Genomic DNA, 22,641 nt, shown 5'->3' with positions numbered 1-22,641 from the left:
GCAGTTCTCAGCCGCCTGGGACCTTGCTGGTTTCAGCACTGACTTTGCGAATGTGTCAAAACTTTTTATTCTGCTCTTTTGAGTCTATTGCAAAAAAAAAAAAAAAATAAAAAAAAAAAAAAATCCACCCTTGCCCCAGGTGGCTTGGGGGGTCTTGGGGGATGGTGGGGAAAAAAAACCTTTGTACAGCTTCTTCTCTCAGTTACTGAAGTAAAACTCGCTCTTCATTTCTTGGGTGCGCTGTGGTTTCTTTTCCTTGGCTGGGGACAGCCCCAGCACCGAGGGATGCTGAGGAGGGGCTGGCAGTTGTCTCCTTGCTGCCAGACTTCCAGACCCAAGTAGGGTTCAGGGAGCTTAGTGACCAGCTCACTGCTGGGGCTGGAGAGAGTGAGGGCAAAGAGTAATAGAACTTGTGTCCTTTTATTCAGAAGGAACCATTAAATAAGAGCAGAGATGGGCAGGAGCCAGCTGCATCCCATTCCCCTGAGGTCAGACAACTGGATCCCAAGTCCAAAAGGCACTTGTGTGGATAAGGTAGAGGGCAGTGCAGCTCCCTGTGTAGTCACAGGGTCTGCTGGCTGGCTCCTCAGTGCACCTGTGGCTGCTGGCTGGGGGGCAGCTCACCCCTTGGCTTCAGGGCTAGTGTGGGCGCCTGCTCCTCCTCCACCGACTCACTGCCGTAGGCACTGTCTTCCTTCAGCTCTGCAAAGCAATCCCCGGGTGCTCTTATGCTCTTAGTGACGGGGCAACGGGAGGGGCAGCAGAGACACTCCCTGCCCACCAGCCCCAGCCCTCACTCTCTGTACCTGTGCTTTGCAGCTTCTCCAGTGCCTCAGTTTTGTGGAGCATCCTCACAGCATTGTGGAGCCCCATGGAGTCCAGTGCCTCCAGCAGTCCCCCCAGGCTGCCACCTGCCAGCTGCAGAGAAAGGACACTGAGTAGGGCTGATGGCCAGACAGGCAGAGGGGACAGACCCCAACCAGGCACTGACCTCATAACTGCGCAGGAGGCTGACACTGGGCGAGGGTGTGTCCTTGTAGGTCTCCACGAGGCTGCAGAGCCCCAGGCGTTTGGCCAGCTCGATCCAGTCTGACCCACTGCAATCCTGATTCAGCAGCTGCTCCAGCCCCTGCACTGCCTCACTGTCCAGTGACAGGACCTTCCCTGTGTGAAAGAGGTGCCCCCATCACAGGCTGCCCATCCTTGCTGCTGGGAGGGTGTTACCCTGACTAGGTGTGGTGCTGCTGAGCTGAGGTGGGGGAGGGAGGGCTGCTCACCTGGCTGGGGGGCAGTGGGCAGCTCTGCCTCAGGCCCCTGCTGGGAGGCCTGCAGCAGGATCTCCCGCACCTGCAGACAGACATGAATGTCAACCTTCCAAAGCACTGCCCAGATACCCCACTGCCTCCTCACACCTTGGATCTCTGCAGGACACTGAGGAGCACAGGCATCCTCACAGGTGCATCTCCTGGAACTCTGACCCATCCATGCCATGGCCTGCACAGAAACTTTCCCAGTGAGTTTGTCCCGCTGCACCACACACCTTCTGGCTCCGAGTCAGGTCCAGGGACGTGTGGCAGCGGCGCTGCCTGTGCCCTGCCTGCCAGTGCCCCTGTGTAGAGAGCTTGGAGCTGGTGATGTGCTCTGCAGCCAGGGCTGGCTCCCCCAGATCCATGGCCACCTCCTGTTCCTCAGGGTCAGTGTCTGTGTCACTACTGGCCTCCGACGAGGACAGGCTCAAGGGCTCATCATTCTCACACAAAACATCTGCCCCTGTTGGGAAAGGGTGGCATGAGCCAGGCCCACGGCTCTGACCTTGTGTCTGGCAACAGCCAGCACAGGCAGCCAGAGCTATGGGGAGGGAAGAAGGAAAAGCAGTGCCTTACCAGCTTTAAGAAGCAGCTTGGTGAGGGTGGGGGAGCCCAGACCAGCAGCCAAGTGCAGGGGGGTGTTCCCGGCGAAATTCCGGCTGTTGATGTCTGCTCCCAGCTAAGAAATGTTTGACACTATGAGGATGGGCTGCTGGCCACCGCTCCTCCCACACCCCAAGGCCTCAGCAGAGCCCCCACTTCTGCCAGGAGCCTGTAGGAGGCTGCACCCTGTCCCTGTCCCACAGCCACCACTACACCAGCCAGTCCATACCTTCTTCACCAGGTGGGTGGCCATGTTCAGGTTCTCCATGTCCACAGCCAGGTGCAGTGGGGTCCTCCCACTTTGCCTCTCCACTGCATTCACATCTGCTCCCGTCCTGACCAGCAGATCCAAGCAAGCCAAACTCTTTGCCTTCACAGCCAAATGCACAGGCAGGAGGCCTGCAAGATGGGGACAGGCTCAGCAGCCCTCTGGCCAAGCCCATGATGGCACTACTAGGGTCCTGCCCATTGCCCCTGAGCCACACTCACCATGGAAATTGGGCAGGCAGAGCAGATAAGGGGCAGCTGAGCCCAGGTGAGCCAGCAGCGTCCTCAGCATCTCCTCATCGCCAGTCTGGAGTGCCAGGTGCAGCAGGGAGTTGCCATAGCGGTCCAGCAAGGTTGGGTCGGCGTGGGCTTGAAGCAGGAGCTGGACTACCTGGGGCTGCTTGGTGATGACTGCCAGATGCAGTGACGTCTGCACGACAGCAGCACATCCTAAGCAGCGCTCACAAGAGCAGCCAAGTTCTGTACCACCATTCTCTCCAGTAGCTGCAACTTGTTCAGATCTGCAGCCTCCCCTCAGCAGGAGCAGCTACAGGAGCCCCCAGGGCTGGAAAATGGGAGTGAGGAGCTACTCCCAATAAGAGAAGAACTGGCTGCCCTGAAAAGCATGTACCTGTTGCAGGTTATTGGAGATGTTGATGATCTGCTGGTGGGGGATGCTAACAATGATGTCAATCAGCTGCTTGATCACAGCTGTCTGTTCATGGATAATAGCGAGGTGCAAAGGCCTGTAGAGAGAGTGGGATGCCCCCTAGCTCAGCTCCATGCTTCTCCAGGTACTCCCGGCTGCCCTCAGAGCCCCCCATAATGGCTCTGACAGACAACAAGACCACCATGTTCCCCCTTCAAACCCCTCGTGTGCTCACGTGTCTCCGTTCTCATCCTGTGACGCGGCCAGGTGCCTCTGGACTGCCAGCAGCATGCGGGGGTCGGCGGTGACCGAGTAGTCGAGCAGGGCATGGGCATTGCGACGGGCTAACGCCAGCATCCACAGCTGGCACAGCTGGGCTGGGGGGCAAAGCAGGATGTCACCTCCAGGAGCAGCAGCCCCATCCACCCTTCTGCACCCACCAGGTGTGGAGAGCAGCACACAACCCCAGAAGGTCCCAGTCCATGCCTCCTCTCCTGCGCAATGTGCCCAGCCCTCCCTCAAGCTCAGTTCCTCCTACCGTGCTTCTGCAGCTCCTTGCAGTACATGCTGTCTTCTGCAGGTGCCTGCCTGTCGCTCCCAGGCCCCTCTGCCTCGGGGCCCTTCATCTGCACACCCCCCTGGTAGCTCCCCACTGGGTGGGGGCCGGGCGAGTAGATGCTGTTGTAGGTCAGCCCAGAGGAGTATGGGAAGCTGAGGTTCCCACCTGTGGGGCAGGGTGGAGGATGGGTGAGCAGAAGGGAGCCCCCTGGGCCAGACCTCAGCCATCTGAGAGAGGAGGAGGAAGAGGCACTGCCACTCACCTCCTCCAGAGCCAAAGCCCCCAGCCCCCCCGCCGGCGCCCCCCATGTGCGAGCCACCGCCAAAGTGCTGAGGAAACTGAGGCAGGACTTTCTTGCGCTTCCTCTCCACTTCTTCCTTATCTGTGGGGAGAGAGGGGCAGCAGGGTGAGAGGCAGCCCCAGCAGCAAGGGACATGCCAGCCTGCCTGGGTGGTGCTCACCTTCCACCACGGGGTAGTAGGTGAACTGCTTGGAGTCACTCACGTCCCCTCCTCGCTTCCGCTTCAGCTGCAGGAAGACGGTGACAGGTCGGTCGATCTTGGGCTTGTGGTAGGGCGGTGTGCGGAAGACAATGGCATACTGTGGGCAGGACATGATGGACATAAGGTTCTGCACATCCCTGAAGCTGGGGACAGGCTCGCTTCACCCCACAGGCATTCATCTGCCTTGAAGCAGAGCAGGACACTCCCCACCTTCCTTGTACCTGCTTGTGCACATCTGTAGGAGAAAAGTCCCCAAAGGCCTGCCAGCCGTTCTCATCATCCTCATAGAAACGCACCTCAATGTCATCTGGGGAGAGAAGTGGCACTGGCACTGCCTGTCCCCTTGCCCCAAACAGGCTCCAAGGACAAAGACCCCTGACCACCCAAGGGCCCTGGGTCTCTCCTGCTACAGCCCCCCCAGAAGGTTTCATCTGGAGAGAATGGCTTTACCTTTCTGAACTTTATCACACAGCAAGTAGACTTCATCTCCTCCCCGTACAGAGCCTGCTGTCTTATCCATCCGTGAGATCTTCAGGTTGGAAGCTCCAGGGGACTCTGCAGATCAAGAGGTGTTGGGAGTCACTGTGCAGATGTCTTTACTCCCCCCGTCCTGCCCCATCCCTTTTCTGGACTGGCCCCACACTCACTGCTGTCATGGATGGGGTCCGAGATGACAGGCTGGAGAGCCAGCGTGAAGTTCCCACTGCTGTCACGGAGGTAGGCGGTGAAGCGCAACCGCACAATGCTCAGGTCCATCACCTTCTTCAGCTCCTTTGCCTCCAGCTCGATCTCACGCAGCTCCACTTCTGCCAGGGCAGGGGAACAAACTGTCAGGCTGTACGAGGGGACAGTGCTCCAGTCCCCTTCCTACCCACCCCAGTCGCATGCTAAGCCCAGCCCCCAGCTGTCAGCCCACAGTGCTGAGTCCCCAGGCTGCCTTTACCCGTCAGCAGACGACTCCTGTTGCGCATCTTCTGCTGCTTCAGCTTTTCCTTCATGATCTCCATCATATTCTTCTTGGTGACATGGAGCACACCCAGGTTGCTGAACCTGGAGGAGAGGGAACCTGCTGGGATCTGGGAGCATCAAGGTCAGCAGCAGCAAGCCCAAAGGGGCACATACTCCCGCAGCTGGGAAGGTCCCTGGTGCCACTCAGGCAGCAGGGAATCAGTGTGTGTGCGGTGGAAGAGGAGCAACCACAGAGGAGAGAAAAGGAGCCCCAGAAACTCTGGGCTCCCACAGGTAACAAGTCCAGAGGGCTGTCAAAGGCAAGACCAGGAGGACTGAAGGCCAGAGTGATGCAAATGGTATTGAGTTGAACCAGGGATGAATACGTAAGAGCAACTGCAGCAGTAGCAGAATAATTCTGTGACTCAGGCTGACTTCAAAAGTCATCTGCAAAGCTGAGAGCTGCAACCTCAAGGACAGAAGCTCAAAATAAGCTGCATATTTCAAAAACCAGACACAGGCAAAATGCTCAGGGGACAGAGTTGTAACACTGAACTACACATGCCTGACCTCATCCAGCAAACCCAACTTCAGAGTGCACTAACCCCTATCTTCTCCCCATCTCAAAAGCTGCAGGCAGCACCCACAGCCACCTCACATAGGAGCACCCTGGCTCCTCCTTGCACATACTGAGCAGTCATGTCCTTGGGTCCCACGATCGTGACACAGTTGCCGGCCTCGTTGCATTGCTTGCCCACCAGGCTGTGGGCATGTACACGGGGAGGGTCACTGTGTGTCACCAGATCTACCTCAATCCGGGCCATCCCTGTGTAGTTACAGATCTGCAGGGAAGAAGGAGATGGGGGTCAGGAACTATAAGCCAGGAGCCTGAAGGATTCTCTACAAAACCCTGTTATCCCTCCCATGGCCATCACCCCTCCAGCCGCAACTCTCCCATCCCTTCAGCACCAGAAGATACACAAGAGCTTATTATAAATTTCCTGTCCTTCCTTCAAGGCTCCTTCCTGATGCTCATGCATCTGGCTGAGGACACTGCTCCATCCCCTTCCCAAGGCAGCGCTCACCTTGACAGTGGGATAGGTCTTGCGCCCCTTCTCACTGGATGCTCCTGGCAGCCCCCCATGGGAAGGGCCCTCGCAGCCATACCGAAATCGGAAACCCCGCTGTGGAGGCAAAGAGCGCGTCAGACAAGGGTGGCCAAAGCCTCATGCCATGAGAGCAGGAGGTGACAGTTACACCCGTCTTTACCTGGGTGACATCCTTACCTGCTTTGGCTGTTCAATAATGACAAGGTAGGGACCTTCCACTGGAGGACAGAAAGGAAAGGTACCAATGAGAAACATGGGATAACCAAATTGCATGTTCTCACTAAGGATGCTGGAGATACAGGGACAGCACTGAAGATTATGTGACCCCTGTCTGTCCCACGGAGGTCCTGGGAGCCCCCAAAACCTGTGCTGTCGCAGCCCAGCTGAGAACACCAGTCAGAGTAGCAGGAAGAGGAGGGGAGGGCCAGAGGATGCTCTGCCACTTGGGAAACAGGGACTGCCAGGAAGTCACAGCCCTGCCTGGCAGTCCCTGGCAGACTGAGTAGTAGGGACAGATGGAACAAGCCCCATCCTGGTGGCATGGGGGAGGGATTTCCAGCCAGCCTACAGTGGGACCAGTAAGAACAAAGCCTGTGGTGCTTCTGGCAACTAAAAGACATGAGTCAACCCGCTGGGAAACTCCACTGCAGCTGGGGACCCCTGGAAGGGTACAGCCAGAGGGGCCCTTACCTGTCTCCATGAGGGGCTCCTTCTGCTCCATCATGTGGGAGCCAAAACTGAAGTCATCATAGTCAATCCCATCCAGGCACTAGGTGATGGGAGGGAAGGTGAGTGTGATGAGCGCGTTGGGTCTGGAATCCCCCAACTACCCTGGGTGGGTGATGGCAGCCTGGCACAGAATCCCATCGGGGCAGGCACAGATCCCTGTCCCTCCCCGGGAAGAGAGGTGGGCAGGTGCAGACCCCCGAGTGCCCACCCTGGAGGCTGACACAGACCCTCCCACCTCCCACTCCGGAAGCAGGCAGGGACCCCCACCTCCCACCCCACCCGTGGGGTCGGGCACTGCCCCCTGCCCAGCTCCGGGGCCAGGCAGCGACACCGCCCCGGGCCGATCCGATCCGATCCGATCCGTGCCGCACTCACGGGCTGGAACTGCTCGTCCATGTCGGCGCGGGGCCGGCCGCCGGCCTGTGGGGAGAGGGGGTTGAGCGGGCAGCGGGGCTGCAGGAAGGCACCGCCGCTCCGGAAAGTCCCTAGAAACCCCGCCGAGCCGGGAAATGACGGGACCGCGCGTCACCGCCCCGCCCCGCCCGCGCGGCCGGGGCACGGCCGGCCCGGCCCGGGGCACGGCCGGGGCACACGGAGCGCGGGGCTCGGCTCGGCTCGGCTCGGCTCGGCACGGCCCGGCACGGCTCGGCACGGCCCGGCCCGGCTGCTCTGCGCCCGCCGGCGGCCGCTCGGGACAGCAGGACGGGCTGTCCCCTCCTCGCCTGGGAATTTTGGACTCGGAGCCCCGGGCGGGCTGGAAATCCCGGAGCATTCCCGCCCGCCTCCCCCGGCCCTTCTCGCCCGGGCGCTGCCTGGCAGCTCCGGGGCGCCAGATGTGCCGTATTTTCCCCTCGAGAGTACGGAGGGCTTGCCCCACGCCGTCCCCGGCCGCCTGTCCCGCTACGGGTGCCAGTCCCCGCTGCGCTGCCATGAGCCCTTCCCCAGCGAGACCTGCAGCGCAGCACGGCTGGAAGCACCGCCCGCGCCGTAAGACCCCGCAGAAACCCCTGCGTTCCCCAAGATCCCTACCCACATCATCCCATCCTGCACAGGGATGTGTCTCCCGCACCGGGATGTCGTCTCCAAGCCCCTATGGATTCAAACAGGAGTCGCCCCAAAGTGCCGTCCCCTAGCCCACTGGCTCCCCTCTGGACAAAGGAATCTCTCCAGGACTCTGCAGTCAGCAGCCCCTTGCCAGGCACCCAAAAGGGTGCTTTCCCTCTCCCCAATTTCAATTTACAGAGCAGCCCCTGCATCCTACCCGCGGTGGTGGCCGGAGAGAGGCATTCGCCATCCGTGCTCCCATTGCCACCTTCCTTCAAAGTGGAAGCGGCAGCCCCCGAGCTCCCCGTGGAAGCATCTCCCACCGCCCCAGCACTGGGTACTTCCCGCAGCAAGGCACTGCCAGCACCAGGGCCACACAACGCTCACAACCTCCTACTCACCGGGGAGGAAGAGGCTGGTCTCAGCAACCCGTTCAGCCCCAGCATCGCCATAGGGACTGCCAGTACCACAGACAGGCGTTCCGCTGGGGTCAGCTCTGCCTGACCTCAGAAAACCGGCGACTTCTAGCAAAGGCGCAGGATCAGGAGAGACCCTACGGGCATGCTCCACATTTCTTCTCACTAACCAAGGAAAAGAAAAAAAAAAAAAATCCCGTATCTAACTCCACAATGCCCTCATACCATGAATTTCTGAATCAGTGGTTGCTGCAGGTCCCACTCAGGGGATTTTGAGTGTGTGGGAGAAGAGGGGAAGGAAGGGGATTGTTCAATCCGTGTGTGACTCATATTCTTCAGAAGCTGAACAGAGCCTTTTCAAGGAGATTTTTCAGCCACTCAAGTCTTCTAAAGGGACTGTCCTGTGACCTCAAGCCTGATGTTTTTCCCGGTTGGCCTGTCATATGCGCAGAGATGCATCCCAGGCAACTGTGCAGCCTGGGATCTATGGGACCTGCAAGTGCAGGGGAGGGTGCAAGGAAGGTGAAGGGAGAGATCCAGCACTGCAAAATGAGGTGGGGACCTTCCTGCTGTCATTCTACAGCGGCTTCTGAAGGCCTAGGAACATGGACACAACCCTGTGCTGGTCTGTGGGAAGCAGCACAGACTGCCTGCTGTTGGGATACCACAGATCATCCCACCTGGACAGCTTCTGTCTGCCACCACCAGTCAGCCACCCTATCTGCTGGGCAGATCTTCCAGAGAGGTGAATAAAGGGACAAACAACGTTCCTCAGTGTGCTGGGAACTGCCACTTACACTACCCACTGAGCCTGGTGGGGGAGTCCGGGCCTGAAGCTGCTGGATGAGAACAGACTATGCCCCTCGAATAGCACAACTCCCCTTCTCCAGTGGCATCAGCTCCATCTCCTCTTGAGGGGTTTTCACAGCTCACTCACTGCTGCCCAGGACACTTCCACTAGTTGCAGCAAACAGCATGACTAAAGAATGTCATGGAGTTGTACCTGCATCTCCCCATCCCTCACAGGTCTCTCTCTGGATTGCCAGCTATTTCCCTGCACTCTTGTGCAGTGTGTGCTGGAGGAAGCCCACCTTGCTTGCTGAGCAGAGATGGTGTCACCACCTGCTTCCTTCTTCCTGGAAAAGCAACCTCAGGCAACCTCAGACCTGCTCTCAAGGTGAAGTCCTGCCTCCTGTGCCAAGAAGCATGCCCTTCTGGCCTCCAGGACTTGGGGTTTCCCCTAGGAGTGCAGCATATGCAGCTTTTATCCCCCACACATGCCAGAAGGGAACACATCTCTTCTTCCTCCAACAGGAGCATCCCCTGCTCTGTCTTCCCAACACATTTGCCCTGGATCATGGGTTTGAACTGCAGACCCCATTCACTTGGCTAATTCCTCCCCATCTTCACATATTCCTAGGGTTCAGGAAGGATTCTCTAGGTGTTGCTGTGAATGGGGCAAGAGAGCAGAAATCCAGCTGCAAGGCACTTCCCAGAGCAGCATCAGCTCCCTGCCCTGGAGTGCAGCACTGCCACAGCACCCTTGCCAGATGGCACAGCTTTCCTGTGCCAGTCAGAGTGCTTCAATTAAGGGCCAGCCTTTGGCAAGCAGTGAGAGTTAAAGCCAGTCTTCCATGCCTGCAGCTCCTTGAACAGTGACCTAGTAATGCAGGTGCTATTTTCTTTCCTCTCATGACAGTCGGCTGACTTGCAGAGCTGATGCCCTGCAGGCAGGAGGGAAACATACGTCAGCCTTTCTGAGGCAGGAGTGTTTAGTAGCCATGGGAAAGGGTGCTCCAAAAATGCAGGAGACAGCATGAGTACAGCTCTGCTCTGAACTGCACTGGTGTAGAGCTGACATGTTCCAGCCACTCAGCTGGCCGCTCCTCTAACATACTCTGCCTTTCCCATTTTGATTTCCCTTGGGTCTGCTAACACCTGCAAACAATAGCCCTAAATACTTGGCCTTGTTTTCTGCACAAATCCTGTGCTCTGCTCCATCGCTGGAGTCCCAACAGCTACTGGCAAGAGGCTGCTGAGTCTCTCTCATATTGTGTTCACAGTGACTTTGCTCTGAGACCCTTCCTGACCAAGCCCTTGACCGGCAAGTATGGCAGAGAGAAATCCCCTCTCCCTGAAAGCTTTCTAAGCCTTCTCCTCCTGACAGCCTGCCTTTGAGCACTGAAGCAGTTTGTCCATCTCTGCATTAAATGCCTTTACTCCCATTGTGGCTATCAAGTTGGTTTTGGCAAACCCCAGCCACCCACTGATCTTCTGGTTTTCTCTTCTGAGGGCCTGTAAATCATCTCTGCTGTTATGAACTATTAATCCAGCTCTATGCCCTTAGAGAACCCCTGCCAGCATCAACCCCGCTTTCGCTGTCTTTCACCCTCTCCAGTTTCCACTCTACCCACAGTACCACTGTCGTGTTGGTGCTCAAGGCTCCATTTGGGCTACAGCTTGCTGAGTCTGTGGGCACAGACCTGATTCCCCTCGGAGCAGGCAGCAGGCCAGCCCTGCTCCAGCGCAGGCAAGGCTCAGGACGCAAGAGGGAGAGCTGCAGGATGGGTCAGAACCCAGTGGCAACACAGCAAATAGGGAACTTCCCCACCGGCAGGGAAAAAGGTGCAACCGCCAGCGCTGGGACTTGCCGTCTCCTCTCCCCTCCGAAGAGAGCAACTGTGTCTCCTACCTGGATCTTCCCCACAACCCCCACCCCAGCCGGCCAGAGGCAACCAAGGACCGGTGTAGCAACTGGAGGCAGCGAGCCCAGGACCCTTCCGCTGGGACGGGCAGCCCAAGCACAGGGATTTTCAGCCTCTGGCCTGCTCAACTCCGTTTCCCTGGGAAGCGTTCTCCCGCTGGCCCGGGTACCCCGGCCGGCGCGTCCCCCCGGCACCCCCGGACCCGCACCCTGCCGCTTACCTCCATCCCCGCCGCGGCACCGGGAAAGTCCCGACCCGGCTCCGCCTCCCGGGGCTTCCCGGAGCCGGCTCCGCCCGGCGGAAACAGCAGGAGGGCGGGCTAGGGGACCCCCGAAGGGACGGGCAGCTCCGGACTGCGGCATTCCGGCGATACCGCCTATCCCACCTGGCTGGCACCCGGTCAGGGAACCGAGCCCCGGGCTCGGCTGTCCTCCGAGGGCGGGGACAGGACCCTTCGCCCCATTCCCAAGGCCAGCTGCTACTCCAGCGGGGAAGGACCATGGCTGATTTCCACTTTTATTATTGTAAATTCACTGTTGTCTTTATATATACTTTTAAAAAAATATATTAGATACAAAAGTCAGAAAGGCTCCTCTTCGAACTACATATACGGGTGGATTTACAGACTGGTTTGGAAAAGGTGGGCAAATAGGAAAGCCCAACTTGATCAAGGCGCACAGCAGCAGCAACAGTAAATGCCCCTCTCCAGGGACAAGGGGATTTTATATATATATATATATATATATGTATGTATGTATATATATATATATTTGTAGATCTATGCATGCACACACAGCACTCACACCCCTCAACACCTCAACACCTGCCCAGGACACCCCAGGCTGCACCTCAGCCCAAGGATGCTGTGACTGAGGGATTAGCTCCTGCCAGGCAGGCATTGGCCAAGGCACCAGAGGATGGATTTGGGAGTCCCAGAAGAATGGGGCACACGCTTCCTCTGATCCTATAGAAGTGCTTCCTTTTTCCATGGCTGCACTCCCTGGGACAGCTTCAGCTGGCAGCGGCACAGAGCAGAAGTCCCCTGCTCAGTAGGCATGGTGCCTGCAGGACATCCCCCGCATGACGGTAAATTTGGACACTCACTTCCCAAACTAGCTGGAAGCAGGGAAATGCTGTGACCAGGGAGGTGAAACCTGCCTCAGCAATTCTCAAAGCTGAAAAAATGTGGGAAAAGCCATGACTGATGGCATAAAAGGCCCTGAGCAGTGAGAGCCCTGGCGCAGGGTGGGGGGGACTGGGTCAGCACAGTCCAGCTGGGGCTGCTGGCATCATCCTGCAGCAGAGTGAGACACCACTCCCACCTGGGAAGACACCACACACCTGGGAAGGCAGGCAGGGAGAGATCCCTGCTGCCATCCTCACTGGGGCTGCAGACAGACCAGCAGTGCAGCCACTTCCCAAGAAAGGGAAAAAGCACGCTGTGTTTCTGGCTCCTCTGACAGTCACAGTAGCCAGCTGGAAGGCTTGCTTACCCCTGTGGAGGAGGGAAGAACAGAGAACTCTCCCCCTTCCAGCACACCAGGCTTGTGTGGTGAAGGGAGGGTGAGCCCCCTGTTCTCCCACGTCCCTTACAGGAGGAAGCCTCAGTACGATTGCCTTCAGCAGCCCGACTCAGACCAGGCATCCCCAAAGGCTCAGGGGCAGATCCTGGCTCTGCCGATAGCACCAGGTTGGCATCCCCACACCCCAGCAGTGACCCCAAACCCTGTGGGCAGAGAGAGGACAGCTCTTGCAGGAGCAGCAGCGGCCAGAGGAGCACTGGACACAGCTCCTGCTGAGAGTGGAAGGCACCACAGGTCCACAAGCACACACACACACGCAAAAAAACACACACATACACACAAAAACACACAGCAGCGGGGTTTTCAGAGATATTCAAGGTGGGGAGTCACTGGCAGAGCCCAGTTTGGGGTCTCCTCTACGGGCTGCAGCCTGTGGGGGTCAGGCCATAGCCAGGCCCTCCACATGGCTGTGGATGTGGGCCGTACTGGACAGGCTGCTCTCGCCTTTGTAACTTTTGGGGGCCCGGCTGGCTTTCAGCAGGACCAGGAAGGTGTCTGTGGAGATGGCCCCAAACTCAAAGGTGAACGTGCCATAGAAAACCAGAACATCAATGATGAACATCCACTCACACAAGGCAGCCACGTGCTGCAGCACGAAGCTCTCCTGGATGAAGAACACGCCACCTGAGGGTATCCCAGTCAAGGATAGTACAGCTGAACCCCAACCACCCCGTGGAAAACCATGTCCTACTGTTACTGCATGCTGGGGTGGACATGAGTATCCATCCTCTGCAATAAACACACCACCACTCCTAACACTGAGAAACACCCATGTGCTTCTCCCAGCACTAGAAGGGCCCTGGCACAGGTGAAGCGGTGGCACACATGCCCAAACCAGCCTTGGTAAATCATGGCACTGATGACAGGCTGGGATTATCTGAAGAGGCCAGGGGAGGAGGAGCTCAGGCTGCAGGTGTCAGTGCAACCCAGGTGCCCAGATGCTCAACTTCCCCACACTCCTTGCCTCTTCCTCAAGCCAGGCTGGCGGCCTCCATCCTCTCACAGGATGCAGTCAAAGATGATAAAACAACCTTTGAAACAGGTTTTGAACTGTTGCATCCCAGTCCTGCAGCACCTCCTGTCCTGTGCTGCAGGCTGGTCCACCCCAGAGAGGAGGCCTGCTCCCACTTCTCCAGATCCTACCACTACCAGAATTTCTTTATCCTTCTCTCATCCCCACCAAAAATCTCCAGGGAAACCTATTGCAAGAGTGGGTGAGGGAAGGAGGCACATTCCCTAGCCCTCCAGGTGAAACCTCCAGCAGTACCATGCCTTCTGCAAATGAGACCAAGATCTGGGAGAGCTGCAGAAGGAGGGACCTGACCTATACAGTGTAGAGCCCTCTGCTCCCTCCCCCTCATCCCATCAGGAAAGATCCCAGCCCTTTCCCTACACTGTCCACACCACAGCTCACTGCTTGCCCATTGCCAGTTCCACAGCTTACAGAGCAGAATGGCCACAGCAGATGGGCACCAGTCCTGTCTTCCTTGTCCTTACATGCCCTTCCTGTCCCTCCCAGCTGGCATGGTCCTGCAGCAGTCCTGCCTTTCTCAGCTCCCTGCCTGCTGCGGCGATAGAGCAGGACCCTCTGACATGTGACAGGCCTGCCAGCACTCCCAGGCTCCTCCCATGCAGCTCGCCTCAGCCAGACCCCAGCCAGCCTCTTTGGGATCCATGGACACTGCATGCTTTTTCCCCTTCCTGCCCAATAACCACTACCTTGTTTCCCACTTTATCCCCAGCCTCAGTCCCAAACAAGATCCTCACACCCCAGCCACACACTTGGGACCATTCTTTGAGCTCCAGCCAATCTGATGCCATGCCCTCCCTCCGTGGGGAAGTGTTTGCAGACCCCAGAACCTGCTCACCAAACCCCTCCTTGTCCCATGGGCAGGCTAGCTGGTGAGTGCCCAGAAGTTCTGGCTGACAGAGGTGCTGCCATGCACCCAACCTGGCACCTGCACACAGCGCTTTTGTACTCAGCTTCGGCCAGAGGGGTAACCCAGATGGACTTTGCATTGCCAAGGGCTCAAAATATCTTTGTCCCATTAAAAAAGCCCAACAGCAGAAAAAAAAAGCAGACCTAGGTGGTGTGTGGCTGGAGCCTGCAGTGGTGGCTGGGCGGCAGCAGCCAGGACACGGCTGCTTTGGGGCATGCCAGCACCCCAAAAGACACCCACCAGCACCCCTTCCCCTCCTCAGCCCCTGCCCAGCCCTGGTACTGCTGCTCCTCCAGCCTACACCTGCAGTGAGCTGCTCACCCCCAGTGCCCTGCCCAGCTCTTCTCCTGGCACCATGCCTCATTGTCAGACCAAAGGATAGAGAACGGGGGGCGTACACCCCACCGTGAGGACCACCTTTCACCAGCCTACTCCCAGTCTTCTTCCCACACCCTTCAGGATACTGAAGACGAGGGTGAAGAAGGCCACAGTGGTGAGGATGCTACGTAAGTGGCCGGTCCAGTACTGCCCTCGGGTTTTAGCCATGCGGTAGGTGAGGATGGACTGCAGGAGCAGGAACAGCATGCTGGTGGGAAAGGCCACCCCCGCCCCAATGTAGTGTAGCACCTTGGCGTGATCCACCTGTGGAGAAGAAACCGTCAGTGCCAACACCCTGGGACACTGCCTATCACAGCGTGACTGCTCCTAGAGTTGTACTCCTGCCCAGGAAGGGGTGCAGACAGTGCTGGGAGCAGATCCAGGCAGCTCACCCTGTGCCTGACTGGCCTGTGCCTGGCTGAAAAGCAGACTTGGATCCACCATCTACTGCTGGGATCTCAAAGAGCTCTGTTCCTTTTATCCATGGGCCAGCAGCCCTGCTGTGCCCAGAGGCAGGGGCTGCCCTCTGCCCTGAGCATCATCAGGACTGCCTGCACCCCTCCTGAGGGTCACAGCCCAGCACTGCTCACCACGGCTGGGCCACAAGGGGGATCAGGGCCTGCAAAGCTTCTCCCAGGGCTGGAGTGGGCAGCAGCTTCCTGCCAGGGAGGGACTGGCTGCCACAGGCAGCTGCCGGGAGGCCGGTGCCTGGCAGAGCAGGCAGGGGCTGAGCACCGCCGTGTGCTGCCAAGCCTGGGCCCGCTCCGCTCCCCGCGAGCACAGGCTCTGCCCCGACAGTTTCCTGGCATCACCCCCTGGGCAGGATTAGGAGCAGCTTGAACAGCATGTCCCTGCCCCTGCCCATGCCCATGGAGAGGACAGACAGTGCAGAGGGGGCTCAGGTAAGGGTTTAACCAAACCCAGCAGCTTAATGTGGACTTGAACTATGAATGCACAAGGACACCCAGCACCCTGGGAAGCACAGCACTGACTCAGGGGAAGGACTGCATGGATGGGACGCTGGACCAAACCAGACCCTACCCTGCTGAGCACAGCCACTGCCCCGCTCCAGCCAAGGCCCTCTCCAGCCCCCCTACCCAGGGACTCCTGAGATGCCTTACCTGGAAGTTGCCAACCATGGTGAGGCCAGCAGCACAGACCCAGCCAGTGGCCAGCCCCAGGGTGTTGAGGAGGGACGGCCCCAGGCGCTCCAGGAGGTGGGCATAGCGCAGCAGACCCACCAGGATGACTGCAGGAGGGAAACACAGCCCTGTCACACGCCACTGCCTGCGGCCCCCTGATCCCACTGCTGCCCCATGCCAGGGTGGCTGCAGGGCAGCCTCTCCCAGCCCTGCTTCCCCCGCAGCAGGCACTTACCCATGAAGGAGCCCAGGCTGCAGATGAGGCTGAAGAAGCAGCTCTCAGGAGGCAGGGTGCCACACTTGCTGTGGGGACAAGCAAGACCCACGGAGCACTCAGACAGAGGGCACTGAGATGTGTGCTTGGCTGTCTCTGCAGGACACCCTCCTGAGTTGCCCTGGAGGGGTCTCAGAGCAGCTCTACCTGTGTCCCCACCCTGAGGCTGCTCACCTGACCAGGGGGATGTGATCCAGTGTGCAGCAGGAGCTGGGGCCGTCCATGTCACACGACTGGTTGTAACTCCTGCCAGCAGCAAAGGAACAGGTTAGGAGAGCCGAGACGTTGCCCAGGACCCTCCTGTCTCCTGCCCTGCAAGGGCAGGTGAGTTGCTGCTGAGTGCAGCCCAAACCCAGGGTGCCCACAACCTCCAGGGAGTGACCCACTGCTCAGCAGGTAGAATCCTGCCTGTGTTTCCACAGCCTGCTCCTTGCCTGCTGGCTCTGCTGCTCACCCCGAGCTCCAGCCCGCGAGGGACAGACCATGGCAGGGCAGAGGCTGTGCGGGCCAGGGTGTGGGCTCAGGGGGTTCTGGCAGCCCCACACAGGAGCAGGAGCACCCACCTGCCAGGCCCCTCACATATTCCTGGGATGGAAGCACCAGCAAAGCCGGGCACGCAGCCATTGACAGCTCCAGGTTAGCAGGGGATGGGCTGGAATGCTGAGCTGTGTATGCTCCCACCGCGGGGATTCATGTGCCCTCACCCTCACAGCTCTCCCAGGAGCTGGCACACACTGGAAGTGGGTTTTTGGGTGCCCCTTTGCTGCAGCATCACCCAGGCATCCAGCACTCCTGCCTGGCATGGCCTAGTGGGACCCCTGCTCACACCACAGGCAGTGAGTGCAAAGTCCTCTGCCCCAAAGGGCCTCTTCAGACACCCCAAGTCCCACGTGTGCAGGGGGGCTGAGGGGGGACAGTGCTGTGGGGGGAGCTGTGGGGGAGCAGTGCTGCCCTGTCCCTCGCCCAGGCTGTTCATCCACCATCTCCAGCTGTGCAGCAAGCACATGGTTAAAAAAGCCTTTTTGGAAAGGGCTGGGCTGGGCTCTGATGTTTTTTCAGTCTCCTCAGTTTACTGGTGGCTTTGTTTTCCAACCACTAAACCCAGGCGAGGCGTGGAGCCCCACGGCCTCCTCAAAGGCTGTTCTTGGGGCCATGTTTGGTTTGGGAGGCTTTTTTTTATTATTATTTTGTTTAAAGCAAGCAGCCCAAGGCCGGGAAGCATTATTCATCATTAAGGGCTGGCTGTGCAGCAGAGACAACCCAACACACACATTCTTCTCAGGGCAGAATCGGCCGTCAGGCAGGAAATGGCAGCAGGTTTTTTTTTCACTTCTTCAAACACTTGAAGAATTAAACTAACATGGATCTTTCTGGGCAGATTTTTAAGGCGATGCTACAAGCCAAAAACCCTGCAGAAGGTGCTGCCAAGAGACCAAACAGTGCCTCATCCCCCATCTGGGGGTGTTACAAGCAGTTCTTCCCATGGGGTGTCTGGGTGCTGCAGGACCATCCCATCCCCCTGACACTGCCAGATTTAGCCTCAAGCAAGCAAGTCACAACCTTTTCCATGGAGACACATAGCCCTCTGTAATTCCCTGACCACTTATTTTCATACTTTCTCCATGCTGTGTTTTTTCAAAGGCCTCCTTCTCCCCGCCTGGTTTGCAGCGAGGCTGGACTGTTCACCAGAGTAACCATTAACACAGACGAGCCTGAGCAGGGGAGGGAAGGCAGCCCAGCCCTGGCAGCAGCTCGACCCCAAGCTGTTCTGCTCCCAAAAGCCACTCAGCTGGGCAGGAGGCATGTGCCCTGTGGCATTTTCACCTCCACACCACCCCGTCTGCTCGGGAAGAAGGTAGCTCTGTGCCCCTTTAATGCTCCCACCATCCCCAACCCTCCTTAGCACAGTCATGGTGCAGGGAGTGCCTCAGCAGCCCAGTGGTCTGACACAGACTGGCATGCTTCAAGTGGGACAGGTATGGAGGGACTTGGCATTATGAGGTCTTTAATCAAGCCAGGATGTGCCAAAAAGCCCCTGCTTCCCCACAGGCCTTACCAGTTGTGGACAGGGCAGATGTGGTTGTTGGATAGTGCCATGGCATATCTAAAGGAGAGACAACAACAGGGTTACCACAGCCACCCACCTCCCTGCATCCCCATTCCCTGCCAGCACCCAGAGCAGCCCCAGGGACTAGCCCCCAGAGCAGAGGATAAAAGGCCCTTACTGCCTGCCACGGGCCAGCACTCATCCAGCACCTCCCAGCTTTACAAACAAGCAAAAACAAGTGCGTGTTCCACAGAACTCCCACTGCTGGGATGAGGCTCCCCTGCTTTTTACCCCCATTCCTACTGAGAGCCACCTCCTGCTCCAGTTCAGTGCAGCTGCTTCTGTGGGGCCTCTTCTCCATGGTGCTGCTGTGCTCCACGGGCTCTGGGGAACTGCTCTGTCACACAGCCTCCCTGGCAAGCCCCTGGCATCAGGGCTCTCCACCAGCCCACAGCTGTGCCGGGTGACACCCAATGGTGCTGGCCCTGCCGTGCTTTCCCCAGCCGCTGGCTGGCCAGCAATGGAGCTAAAGGAAGTCTGGAAAAGTAGCCAGTGTGCTGGGAGGGCATTATGGGGAGATCAGCTCCATCAAGCATTTCACTGCAGTCACCCTCAGAGACCCCAGTCACTGTAGCAAGGGGTTCATGACATGCATCCTGCTCCACTCCATGGGGTCTCAGCCCCATGGCCCCCACCCCAGCCATGGAGGAGCCCTCCTGCCGGGCAGCCACAGCAGTGGGCACCCTGTTGTTCAAATCACTGGCAGCTGTGAACAGCTCAGGTTAAAAATAGGCCCCAACACCATATGAAAACCCCTCACCTTCCCAAGCTGGCTGTGTAACAGCTGGGCTGCAAAAATGATGATCCCAGAACAGAGGCAAAGAGCAGGACAGATGGGGGAAACCAAGGAACAACACCCCCAGCCACCAAGGGAGCCCTTACCAAGCCATCTTCCAGCACGGGCCTCCAAAAGGGCCACTCCCAGGGTAGCTCGGACTGTGAGGATCATAAGCAGCAACTCCCACCTGTGCTGCTTAGGTCTCGAGGGGCATCTTCCCCCCAGGATCACTCACAGGAGACAGCCATGCTAGCAAGGTGTCCGAGGAAAAACTTGCAGCACAAGTTCCTAGCACCAGGTTCAACATTTGGTTTGTCGTGAAGTTGGACAGGCGATACCTCAGGGGGAAGCTCTTAGAGGAACCTGCATGCATGTGGGATGCATTTGCTCCATCCCACACCTCAGGAAGTCCCATCACCTATATTGAACCTCTTGATATCTCTGAGAAAAGTCCTTCATCCACTGCTCACCAGTGTTAAGGCCTGAGAAATGGACTACTAGGATGGGCTACTACTGTTCACCCAAGTGACACAACCTCTACTCCTAGCACAAGGCCTGCCCATCCATCCATCCATCCATCCATCCATCCATCCATCCATCCATCCATCCATGCACCACACGGGATGGGTGCCCACATACGGACTGTAGCCTTGGCGCTGCAGTAGCTGGGCTGGTGGCGTGGTTCCCAACACCGTTCCTGTGCCACCTGAGCGCCCAGACCTACTCACGCCGGGACAGGGGCGCGGATTCCGCAGGGTGTCAGGGATTTAAGGACAGGGAGGCAGATGCCAGCGCTGCAGCAGGGGACGCGGGGACCACGCAGGGCGGCTGTGGGGGTTCAGGGAGGTGTGTGAGCCCTTGAGTGTCCAGAAGCGCCCAGAGTGCCCAGAGAGCAGCTCCCCGCAACCTCCAGCCCGCTGGACCCCACCTCGCAGCGTCCCACTCGAAAGCATCCTCCAGCCCCCGGCCCTCAGTTATCCCGCAGCCCCCGGCCCGGCCCTGGCCCCAGTTCCCGTCCGTGGGGGGCTGGCGGCGACCCCGCGGCACTCACACGATCCACATGCCGGTGATGGTGAAGGCAGGCAGCGTGACGGGCAGGATCCCCCAGGCCGGCATCCTGGGGCCGGGCATGCCCCGCCGGGCTATGGGCGAGCGGGGCCGCCGGGCCGCCGCCGGGCCGCGCTCCCCATGGGCGACGGGGCCGGGGGCGGGCGGAGCGGGTCCGGCCGTGCGGAGCGGCGCCGGGACGGCCCAGGCCGGCCCCGCCCCGGGAGCGCGGGTCCCGCTCGGCGGCAGGGCCGGGCCCGCCCCGTCCGGCGGCGGCGGGGAGCGGGACGGGCCCGCGCGGCCCCGGCGCCACGTGGCGGCCGCGCTGCCGCCCGGGGAGCAGCGGTGCTGGGGCGGGCGGCCGGGCAGCAGCACGGCCGGGGCCGGCGGCGCCGCAGCGCGCTCGGCCGAGCCGCAGCGAGGGACAGGCTCCCGCAGAGCGCAGGGGAGGGCAGGCACAGCTCCGCAGCGAACACTTCCCGGGAGCTGGGGACCCGAACAGCTTTTGCCGAGGCTGCCTCGGGCATCGACAGCCGGCTGCAGGGCTGCGGGCCTCACCCCCTCAGCTCCAGGTGATGCTCTCTCTGAACACCAGCCCGGGGCGCACATCCACAAAAGCGTGGGTTTCTGTAAGCGTGGCCCAAAGGGCACTGTCAGAGGACGAGGCAGGAGGTACTGCGACAGGGAGGGGCCAGGCAGAGAAACCTGGTTCAGTTCGCTTTTCTTCCATGGGACTCAGCATTCCCTCCAGAGGACAAGGCTCTGCACGCCGGGAGTGACTGGCCTTGTGCTCTCACTACATGGCTGCGGCCACACTGCCAGACAATGCCTCCACACGCTCCCAGACCTGCTTCCCAGACGCTTTCTACAACTAGGGATTAAGTTTAGCAGCCAAGCACCAACCCTGCTACCAAGAGAAATTTCCACTTTTCTTACACTGAAAACGTGAGGAAAGGAAGCACAGCTTCCCTTGGCAGAGAAGCAGTTCTGTGGTATGGCCATGGCCGTTCCATTTCCCTATTGGGAACTCAGCAATAACTTGCCCTCTGGCCTCCGGCTGCTTGTGGGGATGTGTTTCAAGTCCCAACACATCCTCCGTCGCCAAGGTCGAGACGGAGCATCTGGTGCTCATAAAGCCTGCACTTTCCCTCTGCAGCCCGGGTGCAGCTCTGACCCTGGCCGGTGTGGGACACAAGCCCTGGCTGCCGCTGCCCACCACCGCCCCGGGCCGGGGTGCTGCTTACACAACCGCAGGGGCGGGGCTGCACACTGGGACTTGTAGTCTTGGGGGATCTCATCGTCCTCTGCGTTGAATCGCGCTCCAGGCAGCCTCCTCACGGGCCCAGGGTCGCTTCTCGCTGTCCAGCCCATCAGTTCGGAGCGAGAGCTGCACTCCACAACTTCGCTCCCGAGCCGGTTGTGCTCCCCAGAGGTGCCCCGAGCATTCCCGGCCGGCAGCCGGCCTGGCCCTCCCTCTCCCGGCAGCCTCCACAGCGCAGGGAGCGTGGAACGGTGCCCGCCGCCTCCAGCCGCCGTGCGGGGCTCGGGTCGCTCCGGGCCGCAGGCGAGAAGCACAAGCCCCGCCGGGCTGCCTTCTGTGCAGCTGGGCCGAAAATGCCAGGCACAGTGGCTTCAGAACACATCACCCTCTGTAACAGGCATAAATTTTTCCAGAGGAGTTCAACAGCTGGCATTTATAGGACTGAGGGTAAGTTCTTCAAAAGCCAGCTCACTGTTGATACATCCTGGAAATCTTTCGTACAGACCTTTGCTGCTCAGACCCAATTTTTAAATTGAAACTGAAAGCAGCAGTGCTTCTGTTTCACGAGTTTCAGTGCCAACTGTAAGTTTTACTGTCAGGTCTTATAATTCCATAAGACTTTTCACACTAGTAATCTTCATACCAATGAGGAAAGCACCAGCTCCACAGTGAAGTGTTCTACAGGCACATGCTAAATCCCACATATTTCTATTCTGTTTTAGCAGTAGAAATCCTTGATGCAAATGGGAACAGAAGAGGCAGGTAAACCCAAAGCACAGTGATGTCTGTTCAGTCTCCTCTGGAAAATACTTAGGCCCTGAGTAAAAACGAGAAAGTCCAAGACTACAAAAAGTATATGCTAGGACAAATCTAAGGGTTACGGCTGTAAACACCACTTCTCACTAGCAGCCATTAGTAGAGTATCACTGGCTTTTATGCAATTAAACTCACAAATAGAGTTTAAACTCACAAATAGAGTTCAAGAGATGTACTGATTAACCTGTCAGATAGCACATGCTACCTGTCAGTAGATTCCGATCTCCTTTCAGTGCAACACTTTCCTTGATTATTTTTTTTCTCTCTAACACTAAACTTCACTCTTGCAAAATCCAAACAGCATTCAAAAAATTCTTTTTCTGGTTTTCCAGTCCATTCCTATTTACAGTCTAGTGAAAACTGTTTAAAGTGCAATTCTGTCTTTCCAGTCAACATTCCTTCCATGCCAGTCCCACTTCTTGCAGTTCTCTCAGGTGGCCTTTGCTTTGGACCATAATTGTCTGAGTTAAGACATA

At 58.3% G+C, this 22,641-nt stretch overlaps 2 protein-coding genes across 4 annotated transcripts; both read right to left on the bottom strand.

The window, feature by feature from the left end:
• Positions 1 to 404: 404 nt before the first annotated feature.
• NFKB2 (nuclear factor kappa B subunit 2) lies at positions 405 to 11,144 on the bottom strand. 3 transcript variants are annotated; one of them, XM_085582463.1, is made up of 24 exons: positions 11,060 to 11,144; positions 8,120 to 8,299; positions 7,050 to 7,094; positions 6,636 to 6,714; positions 6,123 to 6,163; positions 5,922 to 6,020; positions 5,527 to 5,678; positions 4,832 to 4,938; positions 4,536 to 4,694; positions 4,339 to 4,443; positions 4,110 to 4,195; positions 3,847 to 3,985; positions 3,648 to 3,767; positions 3,365 to 3,550; positions 3,062 to 3,203; positions 2,809 to 2,923; positions 2,400 to 2,607; positions 2,140 to 2,309; positions 1,884 to 1,986; positions 1,541 to 1,770; positions 1,278 to 1,347; positions 992 to 1,164; positions 807 to 918; positions 405 to 702 (listed from the first exon to the last, which is right to left on the bottom strand). In XM_085582463.1, the coding sequence occupies exons 2-24, from the start codon at positions 8,168 to 8,170 to the stop codon at positions 587 to 589; spliced, it is 2,808 nt and encodes a 935-aa protein (XP_085438589.1). In that variant the 5' UTR covers positions 8,171 to 8,299; positions 11,060 to 11,144; the 3' UTR covers positions 405 to 586. The 3 variants fall into 3 exon arrangements, with proteins under 3 accessions (XP_085438589.1, XP_021403606.3, XP_085438591.1); XM_021547931.4 differs by lacking the exon at positions 11,060 to 11,144 and having other exon boundaries at positions 8,120 to 8,310; XM_085582465.1 differs by lacking the exons at positions 8,120 to 8,299; positions 11,060 to 11,144 and adding an exon at positions 7,915 to 8,105.
• A 1,508-nt stretch (positions 11,145 to 12,652) lies between these two features.
• TMEM150A (transmembrane protein 150A) lies at positions 12,653 to 20,274 on the bottom strand. Its single transcript, XM_021548065.3, has 7 exons — positions 20,093 to 20,274; positions 18,213 to 18,260; positions 16,331 to 16,402; positions 16,118 to 16,185; positions 15,862 to 15,989; positions 14,827 to 15,004; positions 12,653 to 13,046 (listed from the first exon to the last, which is right to left on the bottom strand). The coding sequence occupies exons 1-7, from the start codon at positions 20,170 to 20,172 to the stop codon at positions 12,802 to 12,804; spliced, it is 819 nt and encodes a 272-aa protein (XP_021403740.1). The 5' UTR covers positions 20,173 to 20,274; the 3' UTR covers positions 12,653 to 12,801.
• Between the last annotated feature and the right edge of the window lie 2,367 nt (positions 20,275 to 22,641).

This window comes from Lonchura striata, chromosome 6, assembly GCF_050655825.1.
Source record: "Lonchura striata isolate lonStrDom1 chromosome 6, ASM5065582v1, whole genome shotgun sequence".
Taxonomy (NCBI): domain Eukaryota; kingdom Metazoa; phylum Chordata; class Aves; order Passeriformes; family Estrildidae; genus Lonchura; species Lonchura striata.
Note: the sequence above shows the minus strand (reverse complement) of the source record. Positions and strands in the feature narration are given on the sequence as shown.

Bases quoted from the DNA above. Each gene is read 5' to 3' on its own strand.
- NFKB2 (XM_085582465.1), bottom strand. From the start codon at position 7,980: ATGGGAGCACGGATGGCGAATGCCTCTCTCCGGCCACCACCGCGGGTA. The intron at 3,204-3,364 runs GTAGGAGGAACT...TTTGCCCCCCAG, and splicing joins CAAGGAGCTGCAGAAGCACG to CCCAGCTGTGCCAGCTGTGG. The intron at 2,608-2,808 runs GTACATGCTTTT...GCTGTCGTGCAG, and splicing joins TCTCCAATAACCTGCAACAG to ACGTCACTGCATCTGGCAGT.
- TMEM150A (XM_021548065.3), bottom strand. From the start codon at position 20,172: ATGCCCGGCCCCAGGATGCCGGCCTGGGGGATCCTGCCCGTCACGCTG. The intron at 15,005-15,861 runs GTAAGGCATCTC...TCTTCTCCACAG, and splicing joins CCATGGTTGGCAACTTCCAG to GTGGATCACGCCAAGGTGCT. The intron at 13,047-14,826 runs GTATCCTGAAGG...GGATACCCTCAG, and splicing joins CTTCTTCACCCTCGTCTTCA to GTGGCGTGTTCTTCATCCAG.